This window comes from Podarcis pityusensis (genome assembly GCF_964106645.2).
Source record: "Podarcis pityusensis genome assembly, chromosome: 3".
Classification (NCBI taxonomy): domain Eukaryota; kingdom Metazoa; phylum Chordata; class Lepidosauria; order Squamata; family Lacertidae; genus Podarcis; species Podarcis pityusensis.
The window spans coordinates 78,787,392-78,815,352 of record NC_138026.1 but is presented as its reverse complement, the minus strand read 5'-3'; the positions used below and the strand labels follow the sequence as shown (position 1 = coordinate 78,815,352).

Here is a 27,961-nt window from a genome sequence, read left to right as displayed (position 1 = left end):
TTTGGACGTTAGAAGTTTGTGCTTGCCTATGACCTGGGAGCTTAAATTTAAGGGGTTATTGAAATTATTCCGTGCCTATCTCAGGTTTGCACAGCTCAGTTGTGAAATGCAAAGTCCTGGGACTGAAGCTCAGCTAAACAAATAGTTTTTCATTCCAAAGCAGGAATAGAAAACCTATGGCCCTCAATAAGTTGTTGAACTCAAAGTCTCATCAGCTGTGTTAGCATAGTCAACAGTGAGGAATGGTGGAAGGTGTCGCTTAGCAATATCTAGAGGCCCACATGTTGTCTATCCCTGCCGTAAAGCTAAAGTTGTATTGGTACTTTTGTGCCAGATCACCTTTTCAGAAGGCAGATTATCTCATAGCTTCTGTATCAGATGCAGTCCAACTTGTGGCCCCATCTGCACTATTTAAAGCAGTATCATACCAATCATGGCTTTTCTGAAATAATCCTGGGACCTGTAGTTTGTTAAGAGTGCTGAGTCTTGTTAGGAGACCTCTGTTTACCTCACGGAGCTGCAATTCCCAGAGTGGTTTAACAATCAATCCCTCTTCTCGGGGACTTAAGAGAATGGCAGCTCTGTGAGGTGAAGAGGGCATCTCCTAACAACATTCACGAGAGTGTGCAATGCACCAATGTGCATACTCAAAACATACACTCGTTCTATATCTGCCCGTTTGCCATCATGAGGGTACCAGATTATTATAGGTCTTGTTCCTGTGCTTTTAATAATAGCAATTGACTCCCTCACTCCATCACTTTATCTCTATGTCAGGAAAAACTTCACCTGCTAAATTCCCAGAGGAGTAGTTGGTCTCTTTCAATAGAGAGTCTCATGACCTTAAAGGCCAATTCATGTATGAGCTTTCATGAACTACCACAGTCCCTTTATTTGATAACTGAAGTGGATTGTAGTTCACAAAGACTTAGGTCATAATAAATCTTTGAAATTCTTGCATAGTTTTAAGTTTGAATGTACTATAGAATGATGCAGTCTGGTTATTTGTGGTGTGTGGGAAAGAATAGGCCATGTATTTAGAGAGGAATTCATAACACTAGGATAGAATTTCCTTGCCTTTCCAGAATTCACCCCCCCCCCCCAAAAAAGCACATGTTTCAGAATAATCCTCTGGAATATTTCAGAATAATTTCAGAATAATCCTACTTAAAATGTAAGGAACAATTCTCACCAAGTATTCAAATTGCTGTAGTAACACTTTTGCTATCGTGGTTTATATGCTTGGTGAGAAGTGCTATTTAAAACATTCCCCCAAATAAGTTTATCCCAAGATTGCTATTAAGCCTCGTCCCCCGCCCCCGCCTCCAAGCAGCTAGAGTTTGGTTTTGGTTTTCTTCTGGCTAGTGATTTTCTGGTCAGTAGCCATTTTAGAACATTGAGAATGTGAAACAGTGGTATTGAATATCGATGCTGTGTGCACATTTGCATGAAGACTTGGTTTTCAAAGTGAGAGGTGCAGTGTTTGCCTGCTGGCTTGGGCATAAACACAGATAGCTGTAACCAGGAGGAGATATCTTCTGACCATACAATGTACATTTGAAGCTGCCTTGGTGTTTTGTTATAATAACGTGAAATATAAATATATTAAATAAAATAAATGACATTTTAAACGCTTGTCAGATAGACAAAAAAGTTAGTAAATTATTTCCCCATTTACTTTATTATTATTATAATAATAATAATAATAATAATATTTGAAATATTTTTAGGCTGCTTTTCTTGGCAAAAGCAAAACAAAAATACAAAGCGCAAAGTTTAAAAAGTACAAACTTTAAAACTTAACAGCTACTTAAAACTTCAAAAGTCGGTGGTGTTTAAGTGCAGTTTAGCTCTGTTGCAACTACTGACTCAGCTTCTTTGCTCTCTCTCTCTATACATATGGAAATCTGTGGGTTTCCTACTAAATAAAAGTATGCAAAGTATAATTAGTCCATTTGCTTGTTTCTAGTTTGAAACCTCATAATTATCTGGTCTCTCCTGACCAAAAAGAAAAACAAAAACATATGGGATTTCCAGTGAGGTACAATTAAGCTGCTGACAGAGGAGGCGTGGGGAACCTTAAACATTTCCAAATAAAAACCTGAAAAGGGACTGTTGTATTGGAGCAAATTTGTAATCTGCTGCTAGGAAAGGAAGGACCAAGAATCTCCCTTGCATATGGTCATGTGGAGGGATTCCCCTTAACAGAGAAATTTATAATCCACTGCAACATAACCCTGTGTGATCATTTTAATGGGGTGCCCCAATGTAGCATGTACATTACCCATACAGGAGAAATCTAGAATACACAGAACAGCTGCTGTGTGAGAGAGCACCTTCAAAGCAATCTACCATGCATCAAGGGAAATAGGCGAATCCTGCTTGTCCGTTAAATGAGCTAACCCAGTCTACTTGTGCAAAAAGGGGGCAGATCAGGGGAACCAAATGTGCCTCCACTTGTTTATGTCCAGGTATTGCTCTCACTCCTGCATCCATCCATTCCTCAGTGTAGAAAAAAATGTATACCTGCGCACCACACCTTGGGGCCATGCATTACTTATTTAAATTCCCAATAAATTATTATCGCAAAGAAAACGATGACAGTGGTATTAGCTTTCTCTTTCCACTGAACACTCACACACACACACACACACACTCTGTGGGCGCAGTCCTTTGATGCAGCCCATATGTGCTGGCTGCTTTTCAAAATTAAAACATCATCTGGCACTTAAGGAGAATCCATTTATTTTTATTCCAGTGAGCACGGAACCCCCTTGAGCGTTTTGAATGATAATTTTGAGAATAAGAGACATACCATTCTGCTTCCACCAAAATCAAAGGAAGCGGATTCTGCTTGCGATCTGGATAACATTTTGATTTTGAAAACCTATAAACACAACGGGGCTGTATCAGAGGACTGCAGCGGTATGAGAACATAAGAAGAGCCCTGAATGGCCAGGCCAAGGACTCATCCAGTCCAGTAGCCTGTTCTCACAAATGCCTACAGGAAACCCACAAACAGGGCATGGATATGAATGCCTAATAACAATAACAATATTTGTATGCCGCCCATCTGACTGGGTTGCCCCAGCTGCTCTGGGCTGCTTTCCTCACTTGTGATTCCCAACAACTGGTATACTGAGGAATATGGCCTTCATCACTGCAGGTAGTGTGTGCTGAAAGGAAATGAGAAGGCAAACATTACCACTCTGATATTATTATTTTCCCTGGTACTTAAATCAGTGCTTTTGCTGGTGGTACATGCTGGTACACAGTACCGGCACCTTCGCCCCCACAAATCAGAGCCTTGTGCCTCCTTCCCAAAGCCTAGGAAGCTTCTGCCCATCTTCAGGAGGGACGCGTGCTACTGCGGCAGGGTCTGAGAGCCCTCCTGCCTCCTTCCCCAAGTGCTTTCTGGCTTAGGGAAGTAGGCAGGAGGACTGTAAGAGCCTTGTGTTTCCTTCCCAAAGCCCAGGAAGCTGAACGCAGAGCAACGGAAGGCAAATTTGTGTGCAGAAAAGAGGCAAGTAGGGTGATTTGGGGTGAACCCTTCCCCCCTTTTTCTGTCCCAGATTCTGTTCATCTTGCAAAGGCATGAGATGCTCCTAACAGACTCAAGGGGGACATCTTGGTGCCCATTTGGAGGAGATCAGCAGGAGGACCACAAGGCTGGGATCAGCCTGCACAGAATGTCCTCAAAAGGATACCTTGTTGCTTCTACCCACAAGTGCCTTTTGGCAGGCCTCTGTGCCAAACGGCACCTTCCTTGGCTGGACTGCTCCGACAGCCAAGCAGTAGTCTTTTGCTCCTCTTGTGAAATCTCTCCACAGTTAAAACCCCACTCAAGGCGGCATACAGCAGGAAAAGATTTGTGCCATGTTCATTGTAAGATCTGAGAAGAGGCCTACATATGCAGCTGCTTAGAGGTTAGGCATCCACCATCTCGCTCCCTGCTTCACATGCCCATTTAACTACTGAAAGGGGCTGTGGTCTGGATAGCACATGGACCAATATATTTTGAATGCTTTGACCCTGTCTGAAGGTCACTTGGCACTTTTACGTTCACTGGTGTATATCCCAAACGGAGAACTGTAAAACAGATGGACTCTCTTATTCATTTAGAGGCCCTTAACCGTTTGGAGGAATTTGTGACACCAAAAGGATGTGCTGCTGAAGACTAGCACCTGCAAGCACTTGCATTTATTATGCTATCACAAGGAATTCATTATTTCTTTCACTTACAATGAAGGTGGCTAAGGTGTGGTAAATGTGTTAGCTTTTCTCTCTCCCTTTCAGATATGGTGCTCCAACATAATTAATAACTCCACAGTGCCAATCCAGACCACAGTCCATAGTTTCCATTGTTCAGGAGAGGGGCATTTTCTCTTGATTAAATGGCAGAAAGCAAAGTCAATAAAAATAATTAAAATTCTAAAAACTTCTCAATCATTTACTCTCATCATAATCATGCACAGCCCTAGAAATCACTGAATCATGACTTTTGACATACACTATATCTTAGGTGGAATCTACACACATATAAAAACCGTTCTGAAAATACTCTTTAAAAAGCGTTTTTAAAAATACATTGGATTTCCCATAAGGCTCACCATCGCCATTTAGTGTCACATTGTATACTGCACTTCAAACACACTTAAAACATTTTATTTGCAGCTGTATAGTTGAGCCCTTAGTGAAAAATAGCCCTCTTTGGATAAACCCTAACCTTTGAAATGAAACATAGGATGGAGACACAATGCTCAGGAACCTCTGGTTGAATGGAAAGCATATTAAGCCTTTAGATCTTGATGTCTGGGGTTTTAGATAGCAAGAAATGATTGATTATTTTTTGTGTTCCAGCGGTTTACCTCTGCAAGCGAACAATGCAAAACAAAGCACGGCTTGAGCTAGCAGACTATGAAGCAGTAAGTACCTGGGGCCTTTCCTGGAACTGTCAGATAAATGAGACTCTGAATCTTGGTAGTGTGTGCAGGGAACAAGACAACACAGCACTGTTATTGTTATTGATTTTTTTACCCGCTCCTACAAAATACAGGTTCAGGAACTGTAACCCACATACAGGTACTTCAGTGGTACTTTAGTGTTTTGAAAATCCTGCAGAGAACTGCAAAATCTGCAGCATTACATTAGAGATAGGAGTGTAACAAAAACAGAGATGGTTTAATTTGAGCTTCCACAGAGTTGTTATGGTCTAGGTCTCTTAGCGGCTGCAAGTTCAGCAATATACAAGGCTTTCAGTTGTACATGCAGTAGATCCCCAGGCTGGTCTGTGTTGATCCTGAATCAAAAAGCTGCATCACAAGACAGAATTAGGTTCACTTAAAGTATTGTTTAAAGTGGAGGGTGAATTGGTTTGTAGGTACACAGGTTGGAAAGCCGATGTACACGTTGGCTTAATGCCAACCTGTATATGAGCTGGGGGTGAAAAATGCACCTTACTTGAAACCATACATAATTGTGTGTTTTTTTCTATGTAAATATTCACTGCTCATATTTTTATAAAATTATATTCATCATATAAATTTTTTTTAAGTATCCTCACTACAGACAGTATTTTTTTTTTACTATTCTGCAAAGCGAAATACTAAAAGGACCCTTTCTTAGTACAGTGGAACCTTGGTTTTTTAATGTAATCCATTTCGGAAGACCGTTTGACTTCCAAAACATTTGAAAACTGATAATCAAAGGGCTGTCAGCAATTTCAATGGGGGAAAAATAGAAATGCACCTGGGAAGCTGTTCGAGTTCCGAAAATTGTTTAAAAATTGAAGCATTCACTTCAGGGTTTTCGGTGTTCAGCTTCCGAAATGTTCGGCAGCTGAGACATTTGAAAACCGAGGTTCCACCGTATTCTCCTGTGAGAGCAACTACACTTCAGGCTAGATTTTTAACACCATTTCATAGACAGATTCCTTTTCATTAGCCCCAATATGAAAGCTCACAGGAGGCTTGCAGCACAATCCTATGCATGTTTTACTCAGAAGTAAGCCCCACCATGTTAAGTAGTGCTTACTTCCCAGTAATTGTGTGTAGGATTGCTGCTAACATGTACAGGCCCAATTCTACTTTCAGCTCCAGGAGAAGAGCCTGCTTGTAGCTACAGTGCGGCATCCTGAACATCTCAGGCTCACCTTCTGCACTACACTTTTAATTTTACAAGTTCCCCCAGCAGTTATGCCTGGATCTAAACATGTAAGGCTCATTTATCTACAATTTACTTCTGAAACAGGGCAGAAGTGCTGAGTCTTTCTTGGAAATAGATCAGCATATGAATTTCAACATTTATCACAACATTGTCACAACTTTTAGATGTAGGACTGACCTATGGGGAAAAGCCACCTAGAAACTTGTCTTGTGACCCAGCTATCCATTGTCAGCATGGAGGCTGCAGTGTACATTGAGAGCTTTCCCATCCAGTTCTGTGGAAGTGAAAGCTCTGGGCTGCAAAGCAATGCCAGGGGAATGGAGAACATAAGAGTCTCTGGGTTAAACAAAGGCCCTTGATATTGCATCTTACCCCATTAACAGGAAATCCTGTAAAATCAGAGGGGAATTAGGATGTTTCGGATATGTAATTAAACAAGGAAGAAAACTGCTCAGATAAATTTATCTTAGGAACATTTCAGGCTCCCCAAAGATCTCTCCCCAGGATCTTTCTCCTACAATCATTACAAGAGGCATCTAAAAAGAATTGCACCCACCCACCACTGCCAGTATATCCAGTAGCTTGCGCACAACACGGCAGGAACTCACAGAGTGGATGAGTGACAATGTCTCAGCTAGAGCCGGCTGCCCTGTGGAACAGTCCGCCTGAAAATCCTATAGAAAGTCTTTAAAAGGCTACCCGAGGAACTTGCTAATATGTGGTATGTTTTCAGGAGAGCTTGGCCAGGTTACAGCGAGCATTTGCACGGAAATGGGAGTTTATTTTTATGCAAGCAGAAGCACAAGCAAAGTGAGTTCCACTGACGTTTTGTTGCTGGATTTGTCACCCACCATCTTAAGAGGTATTTCAATTTACATTCTTTGTGTTACATATCTACCTCACCATCAACAGAGTGGACAAGAAAAGGGACAAGATAGAGAGGAAAATCCTCGATAGCCAAGAGAGAGCATTTTGGGATGTACACCGGCCAGTGGTATGTAAACAAATGGATCCTTGTAAGGTGGAGAATCAGCATCTGTCTAGGATTTGGAGGAATATTATTTCTTCCTTGTTTATTTGTTTTTTGCTGACTTTGCTAGTTCAGACATTATACTTTTTGCTTAGCGAGCTGCTTGATCTACTCTCACATACTCATTCTTATGCACAAATATGGCATGTTATTGGTTAGCTGTGAGGTCTCACTTTCCAGCTGGTAAAATATGTAAAAATATGTCCATGAGATTATAGATGGTTTGTTAGGTCATGAATCACAGTGTCCTGTTTTACTCTTTAAATTTCCTCACAACTGGGGTCAGCAAAAAAAAATTATAGCATCTAAAGCAGCCAGGAATCTATCAGTTTCCAGTATAAAAACTACATTTTCACTTTTGTGGATATGTGATTTAGCTGAGGAAAACAATATTTGTGGAAATTGCCTGAGCTGTTTTTCACACCCCTGTTCCTAACTCAAATATAGACTATTTTCACACTGCCCTTTACCAAGGAACAATGGCCATTTACAGAGGGACTTTATATCTTCATGGATATAAAGTTAAATGACTATGCTTGTGAACATTTAACTTTTTGTAACGTTTTGTTTTATAAAAATCTCCATGTCATTGAATATTTTGGTGAGAAGAATTTGTTTGGGGTGTATTAAGAGAAGTACATGAAGCAGGAAGCTGCCACAGATGGTGAGTGGAGTTTATGAGAGAATCAGAACAGAGCAGTGTTTTCTAAGCAGTGTTTTCTGAGCAGAACAGAGCAGTGAACAGAGCCCAAAGGGTGGGAAATTAGACCAAAGAAATACCCTGCAGAAGGGACACTGGTGGGAATTTGTTATCTCTAACCTGCCTCACAGGATAAATAAAACAATTGTGATGCATTGGGAGTGCTTGAAGGTGCTATCTTAGTGAACAATAATGAGCCCCATGCTTTTAAGTGCATGCAGGAAAATCAAATCTGTATGGCATGGAGGAAAGGTATAATGGCCTTGATCTTTAATGATGCTGGACATGGCAAGAACTGGAATCATTTCATGAGAATTTGCATCAGGAATAAGATGCGCATCAACAATAAGGTGTGGAGATTCATGGTTTAAGGGTCAGACAGTTTGCCTGCGCCCATTTTGGCAAGTTCGAAACCTTGTGTAAGTGGAAGCTGTGCTCCTGAGATGCCCCCTTTGCTCACAGACAGCAACCAGGCCCCAGCCAGGGTCTGCTTTTTGTTTTACACAGGTCACGCAGTAAAGAAAATCCATGAAAGGGTAGATCAGAAGGATTTAAAACCACACTTCTGTATAATGTCCCTGCGAACAAGCACATGATCTTCAGGAATCATCTGAGCTAGCATGCAGAACGCACGTTTTAACACATTATCTCCAAAAATGTCTCAAATCCATTTTAAGAACAGCAGTACAAATTTAGCTTGTTTCTAGAACATATATAAAGGGTACATTCATGCTAGTGAATAGAAATTTGATATAAAAATCAAAAAGAAGGCTCCAAAAGAAAAGGAGGTATGCCTTGTTTGAGGTATGCCTTTGCCTAGGTGAACATGAAATAGAAGTCAATATAGGTTTAGAGATTTTACAGGCAATTTTATGACATTTTTCAATTCTAACAGGTTTTTAATTTTATTAGCAGTAATGAAACATCAAGTCAACTTAGTTTATCCACAGCATCTGTTTCCCACAATTTGTATTCATCTTGCAAGACTGGCAAGCCCAATTAGAATGAGTGAGATGGCAGCAGTCCAGGAAGATGTGCTAATCCCAATAAAGTTTGTCCCCATAAAAGTAAATTACAATGCAGTTAAATAGCTAAAACCATGCATTAACCCTTATTTTCCAAAACACTACACTCTTTTAACATGGCTGCTTTCTGTGATGGCAAACAGAGTGAATCACAGAATGTCAGGTATCTTGATTTCTGCACATCCTGGGTAAATGTCAGTTATATGTCAGTTATATGTTGTTGGTTTCAACAACAAAGGAAAGGTGGGCTATAAGTCAAACAAACAAACAAACAAACAAACAAACAAACAAACACTGCTTCAAGAAACAAAATTATTGGGTTGTTCTTGTTCTTGTTTTTATTAGGTATTTTTTATTGCGATTTTATCTTGTGAACTGCCCTGAGACCTGTGGACGGTATAATAACAAACAAACAAACAAACAATTTGTTGAAGGAGATTGACAAAGTCAAATAGACATGGGTCAACCATTAATTGACCATTTTGTTCTGATGATGGAAGAATTATTGGATTATGTTATACTGGGGGTTCAAATGCTTTTAAGAAAGAAGGGATGACTTCAAAGCAGAACAGGCTGCTTTCATGTCATTTCATGTCAGCTTTCTCACATTGATCAAGTTCGCTCTATTTAACTTCCCATGCAAGTTTTACCAAAAAAAGGCCAATGTTACCAAGAAGAAGTGTGGGGGCGGGCAGGGGGAGGACTGTCTTCTGAAGTTCTTGGAAGACAGAGAGTGTCCAAAGTTCCTTTGAGGACACTTCCTAATCTAGCTAAGCAGTCCCTCCATCTGGATGGTGAAAAAGCATGAATGTCCATGCTCTCCCACCACATTTAATCATAAAGTCTGACAGAGCTAAAAAGTGTGGATGATCTGTATGGTCCTGACTCCCAAACCCCCAGTCTTGAGAGAATATTGCTTGAATCATCTGTAGATATGGCTGCATTGCATGTTACATCTGAGGTGAGAGGATCCTCATCTTTGATAGCTCAGCGGTGAAACACATCCTTTACATATAAAGGGTTCCAGATTAAATCATTGTCTCTCTGTATTAGCCTTTGGCCAACCTGATGTCTTTAGACTACAGCTCCCATCTGCACCAACCAACCCAGCCATACTGGCTGGGTTTGAAGGGAGTAGTACGCCTAAACAGCTGGAGAGCACCAGGTTGGTGAAGGCTGCCATAGATTGAAGAACCTTGGGTAGTCAGGCAGGAAAAGATCAGGGAAGGCAGTGATATATAAAGGTAAAGGTAAAGGTACCCCTGCTCCTACGGGCCAGTCGTGTCCAACTCTAGGGTTGTGTGCCCATCTCACTTAAGAGGCCGGGGGCCAGCGCTGTCCAGAGACACTTCCGGGTCACGTGGCCAGCGTGACGAAGCTGCTCTGGGGAGCCAGCACCAGCGCAGCACACGGAAACGCCGTTTAGAGTTTAGAGTTACTTTCATTTTAGAAATAGCTTCCCGCTATAAAGTGGTACCTATTTATCTACTTGCACTTAATGGTGCTTTCGAACTGCTAGGTGGGCAGGAGCTGGGACCGAAGGACGGGAGCTCACCCCGCCGCGGGGATTCGAACCGCCGACCATACGATCGGCAAGTCCTAGGCACTGAGGTTTTACCCACAGCGCCACCCGCGTCCCTAGTGATATATACCAAGGCCCATTATTAACAAAACTAGCATGGTGTGCTTAAAGAAGAAATGCAGAAGGAAGACCAGCTGGTTTTAATTGCCCCTTAACACTTAACTATTATGGTAAAGGAGGCATTAGCTTAAAATAAGAAAGTGCCCAGGGTATTTAATTGTCCCACAATGTATCTCAATTAGTATGGGAGATTTTCCTGTGAAAGATCAGCAATTGCAACTAGAAGGATTTATTATTCTTATTCTTATTCATGGTTAGAGGTTGAGCCAAGAATGATTGGCTGGTGTGTGTGTGTTTTCACAATTTGATTATAGTGCTTAGCTAATAAATCTTAACTTATTGTCCTACAGTGTAAGTGATTTTTTCAAAAAAAATGATATATCAGATTTCTAGAATCTAGTCAGCCCAAGCGACAGCAGTGGTTAATTTGGACTGGGGCAGTGAGCTGATGAATGAAGTCAACCTTCCTTAACTCAAAGCCAAATTAATTAGCTATATATGAAGCCATCACATTTACATATTGATTTTGTTTTGTTTTTTTAGCCTGGATGTGTAAATACTACTGAAGTGGATATTAAAAAGTCTTCTAGAATGAAAAATCCTCACAAAACAAGAAAGGTATGTCCTAGTCTCTGGTTACCATTTACCATTTTTTCCTTTCCTTATAATGAAAAAACTCATTTTAATATTTCTGGGCATATATAGTGCCAAGAAGCTATTTCTAAAATGAAAGTAACTCTAAACTCTTATTTTAACAAAATAGCAAGGATTCTTATGGCATGATTCTTTCCCCTGGATTTCTGTTATGCCATGAAAAGTATGGTTTTGCCCATCCACATGAGATGTAATAAATATCTGCTAAGTGTAGATAATAGTTTAGCCAACTGAACCCCTTTAACTGTAATATAGAGCAAATACTTGCCCCAGATGTTCAAAGTGGTAAACATATACTGTCCTACTCTCATTAAGAGCAGCTGTAGTGGTGTGGTTTTGAGCATGTTATTTGACCTGTGACAACTCTCTGTCCTGCTGACCAAGAATAGGGTAATGTTTATTCTGCAGTGGTATATCCTGTTATAAGAAAGTGTGGGAGATTGCCTTATTAGAGTGGCCAGAGGAAAAAGCAAAACAAACAATTTTTGCAATTCCGTATAGGTTATTAAATATGTTAATGATGATTCATACAATTTAAATCTGCATCCAATATTTAAATGAATTTGATTGATTCATTCATTATGTCGCACCTTCCTCTCTCCTCTCCCTCCTCTTTTTCTCTGCTGTGTACCATTGTCTTCAACCTACTGTTTAAAATTCTACATTTTCTACCGTATAAATATGCTCTCCATTGATATCCATTAGTTTATCTATTTTTAATAATCTTATTATTTATTTTCTTTGTCAATGTAATGTGTGTAAAATATACTATATTTTGTACATGCAAAATTAATTTTAAAAGTTATTTACAAAACAAAAGAAAGGAGAGGTCCTGGTTCTGTTCCTGACATCTCCAGGAAGGACTGGGAAAGACTTTCTGAAACTCTGGAGAGTCGCAGTGTAGACAGTTATGAGCTGGAGAGACCAATGGTCTAACTTGTTATAAGGCAGCTTCCTACTGTATGTGATAAAGTCCCCCTTAGCACTTGGCAGAATAATACAGAAGATCAAGCTATATCATCGTGAAAGAACTCAGCAGAGAGTTGATGGGTCATCTGCATAAGTTCATTATCCTACCATGTTACAAGTTCATGCGTGGCGTGGCAATTTAAAATATTGAAATCGGTCCTTGTAAAATGAATGTACTAAATGTTTCGTATACATTTGTGCATACTTAGTACAGCTATGCCTACCAAAGCAGCACCAACATACCAATTTCTCTCTTTCTGTGTTTACATATAGTCTGTTTACGGATTACAGAATGACATTCGAAGTCACAGCCCTACACACACACCAGCGCCAGAAACTAAACCACCCACAGAAGAGGAATTGCAACAAGAGGTTTGCTGCGCCCTTATTTTAAACGAGGTCTCTTTAAATTCACCAGAGGTGGACCACATATTGCTTTCCATCACAGTACAGTATATGGGGATTCAGTTCTGACATGAATCAGAGCTAAGGTGACCAGATCCAGAGGGCAATGAAGTTGGTGCTCGGTGCACAGAATTGCATAGGCGAACAGAACTGGGTACATGAGCAATGATTTGTGCATGCAGGACAGGGGCCTGCAATGAAGGGGGTCATTGGAAGGGGACACGTATGGGAGCAAGAGGAAAGTAAGTCACTGAGAATGACTGTATCACATCAAACCCCAATGTATTTTCCTGCTTAGTATTAAAAGGGTATTTCCCTAAAATACATAACAATCATTATTATTTGCAAAGAACATTATCAATTGTTTATAGGAATCTGCTGCCTATCACTTACATAAGAATCTGTGGAATTTATAGAAGCCGTGAATCCTTGTGTGTGCAAACTTATGCTTGAACATTCATAAACTGGAAGCGAGGCATCTTTGCATGCTCAGTTGCAAGGAGAGTCCTGATGTGCAGCGGGGGTCAACGCTACACACAAGGGCCCAGAGCATATGTAGATTCCCAATTTATCTTAGAGTCCAAATGAAATTCTATTTACTCGCATCTGACAAAGACAACTGAGCAATTATCCTCTTACCTTGGTCTTCTGTTTTTGCATTTTGTAGATAAAGTATTGGCAAATACAGCTAGATAGACACCGGTTAAAAATGTCAAAAGTTGCAGAAAGGTATGTATTACCTTCAATTCTACCAAGTTCTTTAGCAGGTACTAGGTTGTATTGACATAAGAGTGCTGGGAGGCGTTATGATTTTCTAAAAAATAAAACAGAATAACAGAGAGTAAGTTGCCCTATGCAAACAAGGTATTAGCAGTAATAGTAACAATTCTGTTGTGAAAATGTCAGGTTGTTTTTGTTTTTCTAGTTTATTGTCTTATACTGAGCAGTATGTGGAATACGACCCATTTCTGACACCACCCGACCCATCTAATCCTTGGTTGTCGGATGATACTTCTTTCTGGGAAGCAGAAGCAAGGTATGTTGTATGTGATCTGGACCTAGGCCTTATTTTCAGGTAAACTGTTCTTCTGCAGCTAGGCTTCCTTAAAAAAAAAGTTGGTTTCCTAACAGAGATGGGGAAATAATAGTTTTCAAGATGAATCCATATTCAGCTTCCCCTACCCCTGATGAAGGAGAAATCCAGGGTTAGGGTTTGGACATCAGTGCTTGCTAAACACAGGGCAGTCACATAACACAAAAAGGAAGTCTTTGAAGCAAGAAATGGGAAAAGATGGCCTGGGGGAGGAGTCATGGGCAGATCCTAAAAATATTGCAGCTTCCATGGAACAATCTCCATCCATACAAATGTACAGTGGTACCTCGGGTTACATATGCATCAGGTTACAGACTCCGCTAACCCAGAAATAGTACCTTGGGTTAAGAACTTTGCTTCAGGATGAGAACAGAAATCGTGCTCCGGCGGCATGGCAGCAGCAGGAGGCCCCATTAGCTAAAGTGGTGCTTCAGGTTAAGAACAGTTTCAGGTTAAGAACGGACCTCCGGAACAAATTAAGTACTTAACCTGAGGTACCACTGTACTGGTAACGAAGCACAGAAACAGTGGAACTGAAAGCAGCACACTTGAGCACTTGTCTAAGTCAAGAAGCCGAGCTGATTCTACTTCATGAACCGCCTCTCTTCATGTACCATCACTATTTTTATCTTCAGAAAAAGATCATTAGTCACCAGCCTGCTCTACAGTTGCAGTCTTGGGGTGTGTTTACTGCTTTTTACACATCATTAAATTAGCTTCAAGGCTAGTTACCCTTTAGGGCTACTTCACATGGCATGCATCACCTTTCCCCAACATAAACCGAGCAACAAACACTCATTTCTGAGGGTGTATCCCTGCTTTTCTAGATGGAAATGATGGGGGGATGAAGAGGGAGAAATGTTTGTAGCAGTCCCATGACTAATCTCTCACAATTTGCTGTAAAATGCTATCTTGGATAATAGAAAACTGACGAAACCATTAAAAAGAATAACTGAAGCCTTTTGCCTCTGAAAAACCTTCCCCCCTTTTCAGTAAAGAGCCAAACCAGCAAAGAGTAAAGCGATGGGGATTTGGCATGGATGAAGCCCTGAAAGATCCTGTGGGGAGAGAGCAGTTCCTCAAATTCCTGGAGTCTGAATTCAGCTCAGAGAATTTAAGGTAAGAAGGTTTTTGCATCCATTAATTCTCCCTTTCTTGATTTGTTCCATTATAAGCATAGAACTTAGAAACTAATCTTTCTGTCAGGACTAATTCAACCTTCCTGAGAATCTGGCCAGATTATTTTGCCAGAAATTGCAGTCAAATCATCCTATTAGTCATCCTTGTTCATAAGGTATTTCCCCCCATGTTCAAATGACATTTAAGACACTAAATTGGAAAAAGGGGGGGGGGGGAGAGAATAGAAGCTTTGCATCCATGTTTACAAGATTTAGTTAGCAGGATTTGAAATGTAGCTTCACAACTAATGTTTCCACATTTTCTTGTGCAGGTTCTGGTTAGCTGTAGAAGATTTGAAGAAGAGACCGATGAGGGAAGTCCCTGCCAGAGTGCAGGAAATCTGGCAAGAATTTCTTGCCCCCGGAGCACCGAGTGCCATTAACGTAGATTCAAAAAGTTATGACAAAACCACACAGAATGTAAAAGAACCAGGGCGGCATACATTTGGTGATGCTCAGGTTAGCAGGATCCATTCATATAGATATATCCAAAGAAACTGCTGGCTAGGGAGATGTATAGCTGTGGAAACCTATGGACAGTTCTTCAGTCCGTTTCTACTTTTCTAAATGTACCATTGGCAGAATGTTCAGTATTCACATAATATGCCATATACCTAATCTACACCATTTAAGGTCCATGAGGTCTGTTTTAATTATTCATTCACTTGCTGATTTTAAAAATGGGCACAATTCAGTCAAGCATAAATATATTCCTGGGCTTATAAATACTTAGCTTTTGCCCCATTCTTTCCAGGCACAGGTCTCTGTTTAAAAGCTCTGTGTGGTTTCTTTTACCTGAGCTTTCCCCACGAAAACACACTCTTTAGCGTTCAATTGGAGCAAATGTTTCCCAGTGCAACTGGAATTAACGCTATGGAGATGGACCTGAGTGGAGACCCCTCAGGTCCACCTCCAAACCCATGCCTACTAGACCGGCCAAGATTGGCAGAATTGAAATATAATTTTGCTGGGATGTCCCAGAAGATGCCAAGGCTGTCAGTGCTACTCGTAGTCATTCTGTCACAGCTGTGCCAGGCCACAATTGCCACCACCAACAAAACAGAAAGCTGTCGTTTGGTTAGAGAAAAGGCAAGTAAGTGGGGACATGATACAGGTGTATAAAATTATACATGATGTGGCAAAAGTGGATAGAGGAAAGTTTCCCTCCCTCATAACATTTGAACTCGTGGACATCCAATGAAGTTCAGTGTTTCAAGATTCGGGACAGACAAAACAATATACTTCACTGGTTGAGTCTGCAATCATATCTCCTCCTCCAAGAGCAAAGAAAGAGAGGTCTGACCTTGGAGGCAGAGATCTGACCTCATACCCCCTCTCAGCTGCTCCAGAAATGTCTGCAGCCCTTGCCTTATTGATGTTGGAGAGACAACAGTAGACCTGCTGGCAGTAGGTCAGGGGAAGGCTTTGGGAATGATCTTCTATTCCCCCTACATAAACCCTAAAATGATGTTTGTGTGGCATGGGATATGTCAGTCCTGGATAAAGTACCTCTGTTTTCTGTCCCACTGGAAAACTTGGGAGGGAAATAGCATTAAAAAGCAACCCCAAAGACTGTAAAGGGGCAGGGAAGAGGGAAAGATGCCATTTCCCCCTCCTGTCTGTCCTGTGTCAAGCAGGGCTCTATATCTGGCAGTTCATTTGCTTTGGGTTCCCCTTACTCCCCCTTGTGGATTGTTCTGTAAATAAATAAATAAAACATGTCAGCATTTTTTAACAGTCAACGATTGCCTAACAACCAGAGTTAGGAGAAGATTAATGGTGCAATTCTATATATATACACGCACATACATGACACACACACACACACACATACACACACACACTCAGGACTAAATCCTATTGAGTTCAGAGGAACTGGAAGACAAATGGATTTAACAAGACTTGCAGTAAGGTTTACACTTTTGCTCACATTTTGAATGCTATGCAGCTGTCTGCTCACGAGCTTCTCCAATGTAGTTGGAAAGGAGTTCAGGTGACTCCATATGCATAGTAAAGGTAAAGGTAAAGGTAAAGGGACCCCTGACCATTAGGTCCAGTCATGACCGACTCTGGCATTGCGGCACTCATCTCACTTTACAGGCCGAGGGAGCCGGCGTACAGCTTCCGGGTCATGTGGCCAGCATGACTAAGCCACTTCTGGTGAACCAAAGCAGCGCACGGAAACGCCATTTACCTTCCTGTTGGAGCGGTACCTATTTATCTACTTGCACTTTGACGTGCTTTTGAACTGCTAGGTTGGCAAGAGCAGGGACCGAGCAACAGGAGCTCACCCCGTCGTGGGGATACGAACCACCCACCTTCTGATCGGCAAGTCCTAGGCTCTGTGGTTTAACCCACAGTGCCACCCGCGTCCCCATATGCATAATACTACATGCTAAACTAGCAGAGTCTCATACTTTGAAATGAATCTGAGACATGGTGGTTGTTTTTTAAAAATAAGGGTGGTTACTACGTCTGCTTAATTTCATCACAATTTACAGACAGAAAAATTTTCTTGGTTGGAAGTAATTCCAGTTTTCGTACGTAGAATGCTATGATGCATTTCAGAACTCTAATCTACATAGCAAATACTATTTTTATGCCACTAGATGGCTGTCTGTAGTCATGTTTTCACAGAAGCATTCTTAATTGGCCTTATTCTGGGTGGCAAGTAGGCAGGGGATTGTAAAGGTGTTTTTGGTGAAGGGGATTGTTCTATATTTGCTTACAGGCCATATAGTTAAGATAGTTGATGGCACTGAGATGAACAGTTTTGCTTATTAAAAAGTAAATTCAGTTCACTGGCTGTGGCAGTTCTACTTAGTTAGAAATGAAAAAGTGTAGCAATCAACTGACTAGAGATAAGAGTTGCCTAAATATAAGTGATCCCTTTTTTAGATACAATTTCACCTCTCACAGACTCTGTGCCCTTAGCTTTAAGTTCTCTGTTGCCTTGTTCCACCCTGTCTCTTGCCCTTTGTTATATCCCCAATCCTCCAATGCCGCTACCCTCAGCTTTCCAAGGGTGTCTTGTTTTCTGGCAATAATCTGCCCATTCCCTGTTGGTATTCACTACATGTGAAACTTCATCCTTAAACATGGATGGTCTCGCTTCAAAACCCTCCTTTCCTTCAAGGCCTTATCCTTATTTCCCTAATCTTTATTTCTATCATGCACACTAATGGTGCACTTTTTTGGGGGGAGGGGTGCATGCCCAAAAGTTCAGAATACCTATTTACATAGATCCTTTTCTGAGCAGAACAACTTGGCCTTTGATCATATAATTTTCCCCCCATTGCTATTGACAATGGCATTCTAAGGATCTGGAGATCTAGATACAAAGATGCTTGAGATGGACTGAGCAACTCAGTCATCCTCCACATCTGGAAATCCACTACGTGATAACCCTTTCTTATCTGTGTGTGCTGGAACTCCAGGCACATTTCCACATGTGGAAGTCAGAGCAATGGATTATGTTTAGAGTTATCCCATAGCTGTTCCAGAATAGCAATGTTCCTACTTAGCAAACAAGAGGAGTACTGAATTGGGATCACTGTTGTTTATAGCCTATAGAAGGATACCCACATTATTATAAACACAACATGTCAATTACATGTTAGTGCCCCATTCTCCCCATTGCCCTTTGTGAGTCTGTCCTAACCTAGAAACAGAAAAGTATCTAGATCTCTCCCAATGAACACCTTCCTCGTTCTCTTTTAATGGCAACCATGCTCACCTGAGCGGGATTGGAACTGAGTTTCAGAGAGTTCTGGCTGAAAAAAAAGCCTTGCTACCAACCATCAGCTCCCATTGAATAAATTTCAACCACCCATTCTGAGCTTTTGACATTCCTTTGTCCAGTCCCATCTGTCCTCCTCTAGCATTGCTTGAGAGGAAGCTCATAGCGATAGTCCCAGACACAGCAACAAGGCAGCACAATATATTTTCCTTAGGCAGTCAGTCAATGTTCAGGAAATCAGCCACCAAGCACCAACTCAATCCTATGCCCTCCTGAAGCTCTTGGACAGCAAGTACTTGTTTCCTGCAATGCAACAGCCACAGTAGGAGCAAGTTGGGTGAGCTGCCAATCAAACTCCGTACAGTAAATATTTCCTATGTCTTTTGCTGGAACAACACTTCTGTCCATGCTGGGCGGATGAGACCATTCCCATTCGACTGGGAATGCTTTTACACATCCACGAAACTTATTCACATTGACTTGCATACAATCAGCTGCAGTATCTCTTTTCTGTGTCCTGTCAAAAACAATCTCATTGTGATTTAAAGTTTCCTATATTCTTTTAAATATTTTAGGAGCACATTTACAAATTGATGAAAAGTGATTCATATCCTCGTTTTCTACGATCCAGTGCCTACCAGGAACTGCTACAGGCCAAGAAGAAGGTATTGGTCCATCTTGTCTATGTCTTTCCAACTATTTCAGTGGTGGTTTCTCCTTGCTACCATATTGGCTACTTTCTCACCTTGGGTAAGGTGCATATCCGGTAGGTGAAAAGTTAAGTTTGAGCATCATTGAAGGGATCCAGGAATATATCTGTTTTGCACTTTTGCATGACTGAATAAGTTACACTAACCAATTCCATGTTGACATTCACATTATCAAATTCATCTAGTAACCAAAGGGCTAAATCAGGAAAATAGCTTTTAAGTAGGCCAAATATCTCTAGAAACAGTGTTTCAGAGAAGTGATTTTTTTCACCTTATTATATCTTATGAAACGATTTACCTTAAATGCATGTAAGACCCTACAGTGCATGCTTACTTGGAAGTAAGTCCCACTAAGTCGAGCGGAGTTTACTCCTATCTCTCATTTAGAACTCATAAGTGTGCTAGGATTGCAGCGTCATAAGCCTTTTATTCTCGGTTGACAGGAAATTCTGTTTCTTTTTTCTATTAGGTTAACTGCTATATTCTTGTTAAAAGTGTATCATCTAGACCTAGTGCATGTTCATAGGGAGGGCTCCCTTGTGTAAACCCCATTGAAATGAATGTTGATACTATAAGGACAGGAAACAAATGATTTAGACCAGCCCAAATCAATGGAGTGGCTTTTGATGTTCATTGTATACTCTTTTGCTTTAGAACACCCCCAAACTATATGCGATGCCAAACACATTAGATTGTGAACTATATATCTTTTTTGAAAATCTAAATAGCAGATGGGGGAAAGCAATCGGAATTGGGACGTTGGGGGTGCATTTTAACCCTTTCCTTCCCCACTATATTCCTGCCTTTTGAAGCTGCGATACACCATGGGAGAAAAGTTCCTCTCAACTTCAGTGGGCTAATTGCCGTTTCAGGGACACTTTTCTTGGAATAATGGTGGGGAGTAAAGAGCTATACTAGAACCACAGTCCCGGTACTGATTGGGGCTGCCATCCCTGCTATTCAGAGCAAGATATATGGAACAACGTTACATGTACTTTAGTTCTTACATTTAATAGCCTGCCTACAGAACAGCCTAAAACCAAACGACCTTTCCTCACCCATTCCAGTTACGTTGCTATTTGTATATCAAATAAGCGAAGATGTAAAACAAGCCAGAAATTCTCTAATTTGGGTGGTTTTCTCGTTTCTGTAAATGTCTGGTCATTTAATCAGCACCTCGTTGTTTTGCTTTAATTTTATGTGTGCGCGCGTGTGTATATAAATATATCTAAAATGCCAGTTTGATCCATTTGCCAGAAATTTCTAACCAAAGGCACAGATCCCAATATTATTGCATTCACCTGTGCACCACCTCCCAGGTGATCAGCACTGGCAAAGTTGACCAGGCCATCCTTCGGCTTAGTGGTGCAGAAACCGTGCGGGAGTACTGGGTGCGATTTCCATACCCACCCGCCCTGCAGCCAAGCCACACTCAGTTGCTTGTGTGGGTTCCCATTCCGAAGGGATGTCTGGTCCTGTAAGTCTGCTTCTGCATCCAGATTGCCCTTCCCAGATGAGGTGAAACATTACAAAGCTTTCCTGTTATTTATTTCTCTACACGCTTTTACATCTTCTCCTACATTTGCGTTTGCTTTGTGATTTGTACATGAGCTTTGTGTTTTAGCAGCCCATTGTTTCTTTCTCCCCACCCCCCACCCATGGTCTGTTCTTTTTGGCTTCTTTTGTTTCCTTTCCCCTTTTTATTTCTTTTCTTTCACTTTAAGTTTGGAAACACAATGGACCGACGAACATCTTTTGAGAAATTCACACGCAGTGTGGTAAGTTCATAACCTTGTAAGCCTTTCTGGTTAACAGACTCTCCTCAGGTGGTATTTGGGTGACAACCCACTCATGTCACCAAACACAGTCCCAGCCGAAATTATTTGGAATAGTTTTAAGTCTGCCTTCCGCAACTTGCTTCCTTCCAGATGTTGTTGGACTCTGGCTGCCATCAACCACAGCCAGCATGGGGCCAAAGACTGGCGATTATGGGAGTTGTAATCCAGCAACATCTAGAAGGCACCAGATTGGGGAAGGCTGGTTTAAATGGCAGGAGCAGCTTAAGCAGGCAACATCCCCACACCGCTTTTCTGGAAACAAAATCCCATTCATTTCCTTTTAAAAAGAGAGAGAGAGATTGCTAAATTTTAAAGCAATTGGGTTTATTACATTTCACTCTGCATTTCTTTTAATCACGAGCCACTCTCACCCCCAAATGTTGTGTTTGTTTTGGAGGGTTGTTTTTTTTTTTTAATGTGCCAATGACTTTGGATCACTTTTTCAACATTGTGCAAGTTCAAACTAAAGCATTCAACACATTTATTTTTGTAGGGCAGAAACATCCCAATTTTCCCATGCCATAAAAACTGTACACCAACACTGAGGGCGAGCACTAACCTGTTATGAAAAGAGGTAGAAGAACTTGAATTATACTTCAGTTTGTTGATACTGTCTGCTGAATCACGTGCATTTCATGTGTGCGAGTGTGTGTGTGTGCGCGCGCGCATAAGCGTAATGTATTATTGTAGCTTTTGCTGTGACAGCCAGTTGATGAAACCATGTGTGCTGAAGTGATCGTCTGTACTGAACATCAGCAAAGATCATGGTTTTTGTTTTCAGTTGCTTCCTAAGAGATCAACCAGCAGCATGCTCCAATCAATATCTTTAATAACTCCCAAATAAGCAAGGCTTAAAATGCAACCTAAAGTAGATTTAATGTCATGATAAGGACAATGTAGCAAGTGGAGTTCATGGACCACATTATCCTGAATAGCTTTTGTGAGTTAAAAATAAAGATTTGGAGGGTGGGGAAGGTTTGGATATTGATATTTAGGGGAAACATATATGCTACACAGTAATAACAGAGTACAGTTTAAGAATTCAACTGGATTTGGAATTTTTCATGCTCTCTTCCAGATCCTATTCATTTCAATGGCCTTGCACACTAAGATGTCTTTGTGTATTATGCCAGCCACACCAAAATAAATCATTAGTGGGGAGTTTGAAACAAAAACCCCTATTTTTGCATGGTGGTTTTCCCACAGCATGTTATTCTGTGAATTCTGTATCGTCTGGAGTGGGGTGGGGGGAAAGGGTCTATAAAGCCAGCATTATAATAAATTGAGATGTGTGATTGAAACTCACTTTTATAATTATAGGTAAACTGTTGAACAAAATCTGAGATGGATACGGCATTATCTGAGATGGATATGGAATCATATTATTATGGTTTATTCATATGCCGCTTCTTGGCCCAAAGGCCAGCCATGTGGTGAACAGCAGATTAAAACAACATATAAATTACAATGCCATCAGTCAATCAAAATCAAAACATAGGAGGACAAGAAGGCGTAAGATTAGAGAGTGAACCTCTGAGCTGTGGAGATTTCCTTTCTTGCAATGACTATGAGGATGTAACTAATGGAATTAAACAGTAGGCTCACCCAGAATATAGACAGAGAGGGGATGTCTCACTTTGTAGCCAGCTAGGACCAGTGATGGTGGGAGTCCAGCAATAACTCGAAGGCATTTTGTTGGCTACCCCAGAAACAAGTATGGCCCAAAGTCCACCAAATACACAGTCACCCTGTTGAGTCTGGCTGGAGCAGTTCAGGCCTTGGAGGTCTGGTATCCAGAGCCTAAGTAAATCTTGGGTTGGCCAGGGTTTGGCTGTCTACCCTGGCATGAGAGTGAGTTGGGGAAATTGCATCAGCACAGCACAGCACAGCAGGTTTGTCAGACATATTGCAAAGAACCAAATGTAAATTACACACAGACACACACACACACACACACACACACACACACAATTTATAGAGGGCAGAGGGGCTTCTCAGTAGTGGCACCCACCTGTGGAATGTCCTCCCATCAGATGTCAAGGAAAAAAACATTTGTCTGACTTTTAGAAGACATCTGAAGGCAGCCCTGTTTAGGGAAGTTTTTAATGTTTGATGTTTTATCGTGTTTTTAATATTCTGTTGGGAGCTGCTTAGAGTGGCTGGGGAAACCCAGCCAGATGGGCGGGGTATCAATAATAAATTATTTTTATTATTATTATATCTTCATGGTACTGATGCTATGGAGGAATAAACTTGGTAACAACTGTTCCAGTTCATATGTGATATATTCAAGGTCGCAACTTTCAGCACATTTTCCTTCAATACATGTTAGCTTTTATCTCCTTTACTGAATTCCAGTGAGCCATTATGAAAAGTGGTGAGTGAAACTGTACCGAGGTATATGAGAAAGATGCTACTTAACCCCACTGCTATCAGCAACTATGCCGCAGGATGTCAAGAAAGAGGTTGTGGCCTTTTTAAAAAAAACAAAATATGGCGCTTTTTCTCTCTAACCCAAGGTAACTTCAGCCACACTCCTGCCTCATAAAAGAATAGAATTGCAGAATAGAACAGTCCTTGTTGGTCAAGGCCTTAAAACAGTGTCTCACCTCTGGCCTTCCGCACCCTGAACCAGTTGCCTTCCATGACAACTCCAAATACTCAATTACAGCAGCATCCAGTTTGCCGGACGATGCTGTAAGTTGCTGTGGCATGACAATAGTGGGTGCAGAGGGTGTCCACCAGGAGACAACATGGAAAGAGGTGGGTGTGTTTTGCACCCAGCAGCATGGAGGCACCCAGTTGCTGGATTCCAGCAGCCTGTATCTGCACTGGGTCACCCATCCACTCAGCAAATGTGTACTGGCTTCAGCACCCTGCCTCTGCCACCACCTCTTAGTGCGGAAAGGTAAGGGTGCAGGGGGTGTCTAACTCTCTATAGCCATGCCACGGCCACCAACCATTACTCAATAAACAATGCCTGCAAAGGACACAAAGCACTGCAATACCTTTGTTCAGTCTGTCCCCATTATCTAAATAATCAGACTGAAATAGAGGGGTGTTTTTTGGGACATCTGGCCAGTGCAATTTGTCATAATCTTGAAAAGCAGTTTGTGGCAGCCAGGGCCGTCTTTACCCAGGGGTGCAAGGGGTGCAGGGCACCTGGGTGCCGAATTCTGGAGGGCGCCAGGTGCCCGCCGCTGAAGCCGCCTAAATGCATTGTATTGAGCTGCAGTGCAGCAGTGGGGTCAGCAGCACCTTTGACACGACTGAGCTTGCGCCGCCTGCCTGCCAGGAGGAGAGGGAGTGACAGGAAAGAGGGAGAGACAGACAGAAAGAGAACGCGCCTATCTAGCAACGGGAGCACGCACAGGCTCCGGAACCTTCCCAAGAAGAACTCGTATACGTGCGCTCGCCAGGGCCCTCCCAGCTCCTCTAGAAATAAGATTGCTCCCACAACTAAAGGCAACCTGAGATGGCTCTCCCACGCATACGCACAATGCCCGCCCATCTCATCTTTCAGACACCTCCCCACGTCCGCAAACGCATGCATGGAATCTTTACACTGACTCCCAATGTGTTCTTTGTCTTCTTTAGGAAAGCTGGTTTTAAACAAAAACACAAAAAAACTCCTTTTTGAGCCGTGCAGGCATGAGCACTATTTATCAAATGATAATAGTTACATAAAGGTAAAGGGACCCCTGACCATTAGGTCCAGTTGTGACCGACTCTGGGGTTGCGGCGCTCATCTCTCTTTATTGGCCAAGGGAGCCGGCATACAGCTTCCGGGTCATGGGGCCAGCATGACTAAGCTGCTTCTGGCGAACCAGAGCAGCGCACGGAAACACTATCTTCCCGCTGCAGCGGTACCTATTTATCTACTTGCACTTTGATGTGCTTTCAAACTGCTAGGTTGGCAAGAGCTGGGACCGAGCAACGGGAGCTCACCCCGTCGCGGGGATTTGAACCACCGACCTTCTGACATATTATTATGACATAAGGCATAATAAAAGTTAATTTGGGGGCTAAACTAAATTTGGGGGCGCTGGGCAGATCTTTGCACCCTGGTGGCACATATGCTAAAGACGGTCCTGTTGGCAGCAGTAAATCAAATAGTAGCTTGATTTGTTTCAGCAGTTTACTCTGTGGCTTCAAATCTTTAACTTATATTGCCAAACACACTGCAAGGAAAATGTTAGGTAGTTTTTATGGTATCAAGTGAATACAGACAGAGTGAAAACTGAAAAGCATGATGTCAGGGCTGCGAAAACCATCTTCTCTCAAGAATTCCAGCCTCAGAAGTCTTTTGTTTGCTTCCTGATAGCTAATGAAGTCAATTGGATAAATTTCAATTGGATAGCTACAAATGGGTACAATGTGTGGCATGCTAAATGGAAAACCAAGCTGCTTTTAGCACTCGACTTAGATTTATTCAGAGTCTTCAGGTACAGATCCAGACATCCGTATATGTCACTTGAGTTCCCTGCAATTGATTATGGTACACTTGGTGATTTGGCAGCTGAACCAATTCAATGGAATGCTTGCATCTAAGGTGATAAGGAAGTTCCATCGATGACCTTTATCTGTGATGGCCAATTCAGACATGCATGTCATCTCTTGATATCAGCAATCATCAAATGTTTAACCATTTGTTGTGAAACAGCCCATACAGGGTTCCTGGGTAAAATTTATTGATGTTACCTACAGCAAGGTAGGTGCTTTGCAATGAACTGGGTTTGCAGTGATCATGCCTCTATTTTCTGTTTTCTTTTGTTTGTCTGTTTTTTTATCTCATCCTCAGGGGAAATCGCTCACATCAAAGAGATTAACCAGTCTAGTGCAGTCCTACTAAAAGGATCACCTTATAGCATGGAAGCAGACTCAATCATTATACATACTTTGTAGCTCACTAATTGCCTGAAGACAGAGGACAGTAGAACAAGATGTTGCATGAGCAAAGGACATGACTCGTTTTCTTTTGTGTATATCAAGGCATTACAGACTCCAAGGGACTCGCTAACCTTTCGATGCCTCCATTTTGAAAAACTCTCTGCTCACTTTCGCCTTCATATCAAGCTGGATCTGTGTCTTTTTGTTTCCTGCAAGCTGAAGTACAGTGAAAAAAGCTTCTGTTAGGCAGAGTTTATTCACAATACTGTCAGTCGCAAACTGGAAGAAATGTAAAAAAACCCCTAAAAATAAAAAATTGAATATATTCATAAATATACCTACTATGACATCACGGCTGTTGCACAATAAATTAGCACAGAATGTTCCATCTCACCGATGTAGTCACATCGAGAAAGAAAGTCTGTGTCTTTGTCTGTTGTCTGTATATTCTATGTTAATGTTTCTTGCATTTATTTTTATACCATATTTTAAGACAAAAAGAACACCTTTTACTCCAAATGTATTAAAGCTGATCCTTTCTCTGTAAATTTGTGTATGTTTATATTGTTGTTTTATCTTTCATTAAAATATGCAGAATCTCTTCCATCTGGTAAGTTTAAGTTCATCGGACTAGCAGGGGCAGCAACATGGTTTTTACTTCCTTTCTGTTTGGAGATGTGCACATCGTCTAAATCCACAGCTAAACTGCACTAGACAGGAAAGGCAAAGAACAGTTATGAAACTGTGCAGCAGGCAGAAAAAACAGTATAAACATTTTATTGGTTTACTTGAAGCAATGATGGGGAAAACTGGCACCTGTTTCTGTATGTCTCTTAATGAAGCTTTTAAAGGCAAATGTACTCTATCTGGGGGAATTGGGGGGGGGGAGTTAATAACATTGATTTAAAAAACATAGTGACAGGATTCCGGTACCAGATCTGAGAAGAACAGCCTTTGCCCAGCAGTTAATAAAACTGAGCCATTCAAAAGCAGTTAACATCAAGATCACACTGACTTGTTTTGTTTGCTTCAGAAAGGTGATACCCCCCCCTGCATTTTATTATAAACATTTCAGTGACAAGTATTACTCAGCCATTGATAAAAGCAGGGCTGGCCCAACTCCACCAGACCCCCAAGTAGTTGCTATGGGCAATGTTCTTCAACCTCTGGAAAGCAGTAATGTGGTACTAAATCTACCACTAATGCATTTTTCTTGTGTCAAGTACATGTTGCAAAATACACCCACAATAAAGCACCAGGCCCTGGCTGGCCTTGTTACCTAAGGGCTGGGAGGAGTGATATTTTTGCGTGTCCCTTCCTCATCTTGTGGATGGCGTCTTTTTTGTTAATTTCTCCCAAATGGTCTTATAAGCGGGATGTTTCTCTTAAATCCTGCTGGATAAACTTCAGAGGTTGTAGTCAACAATCGTATGTGACAATTTCCAGATGTTCCAAAGATCAGAGTAATCTAAGTTCTAAAGGAAAATACTAGCAAACAAATAGATGGGCTGATTGGATGTTTGGGGGGTTAAGCGCAGGGTCACATTGAAAGGTTTTGTACCACTGCAGAAAAATGTTTAATGCTAGTAAGAATCTAGCAAGCTAAAAATCAAGCTACCATGACCCAGCTCCTCATTTGATGCTTGTCTTTTTCAAGTCGTTTGTAAGATAGCACAGGACTACTGCACAATGGGACTATAACATGTAAGTTTGAAAACCACATGTTTGAGGACATGCATATCACATGCTCAGGCATCAGGGAGACAAAACTGACTGTGGCCTTGTATAGAAGGCAGCAAGTGCACAGTTGATGCTACATCATCATCATCTTCATCATCATCATCATTATTATTTATACCAGCCACTCTGGGTGGCTCCCAACAGAATATTAAAAACACGATAAAACATCAGACATTAAATGAA

At 41.4% G+C, this 27,961-nt stretch overlaps 1 protein-coding gene and 1 pseudogene across 7 annotated transcripts in view; both read left to right on the top strand.

Moving 5' to 3' along the window:
- The window catches only part of RGS7 (regulator of G protein signaling 7), a 125,498-nt gene extending 98,859 nt beyond the window's left edge, over positions 1 to 26,639 (top strand). For 3 of the 6 annotated variants that reach the window (XM_080997754.1, XM_080997755.1, XM_080997756.1), the window contains exons 7-19: positions 4,861 to 4,925; positions 6,899 to 6,975; positions 7,078 to 7,159; positions 11,106 to 11,180; positions 12,459 to 12,557; positions 13,258 to 13,319; positions 13,516 to 13,626; positions 14,677 to 14,802; positions 15,134 to 15,320; positions 19,176 to 19,265; positions 21,035 to 21,088; positions 21,642 to 21,722; positions 25,950 to 26,639. In XM_080997754.1, coding sequence (XP_080853880.1) covers positions 4,861 to 4,925; positions 6,899 to 6,975; positions 7,078 to 7,159; positions 11,106 to 11,180; positions 12,459 to 12,557; positions 13,258 to 13,319; positions 13,516 to 13,626; positions 14,677 to 14,802; positions 15,134 to 15,320; positions 19,176 to 19,265; positions 21,035 to 21,088; positions 21,642 to 21,716 — 1,103 coding nt within the window. In that variant the 3' untranslated portion in view covers positions 21,717 to 21,722; positions 25,950 to 26,639. The remainder of the gene's footprint in view (positions 1 to 4,860; positions 4,926 to 6,898; positions 6,976 to 7,077; positions 7,160 to 11,105; positions 11,181 to 12,458; positions 12,558 to 13,257; positions 13,320 to 13,515; positions 13,627 to 14,676; positions 14,803 to 15,133; positions 15,321 to 19,175; positions 19,266 to 21,034; positions 21,089 to 21,641; positions 21,723 to 25,949) is intronic. The other 3 variants (XM_080997758.1, XM_080997757.1, XM_080997759.1) reach the window with 3 other exon arrangements.
- On the top strand, positions 26,099 to 26,667 carry LOC308472683 (annotated as a pseudogene). Its single transcript has one exon. The product of its transcript is annotated as an uncharacterized misc_RNA (transcript).
- Positions 26,668 to 27,961: the final 1,294 nt, after the last annotated feature.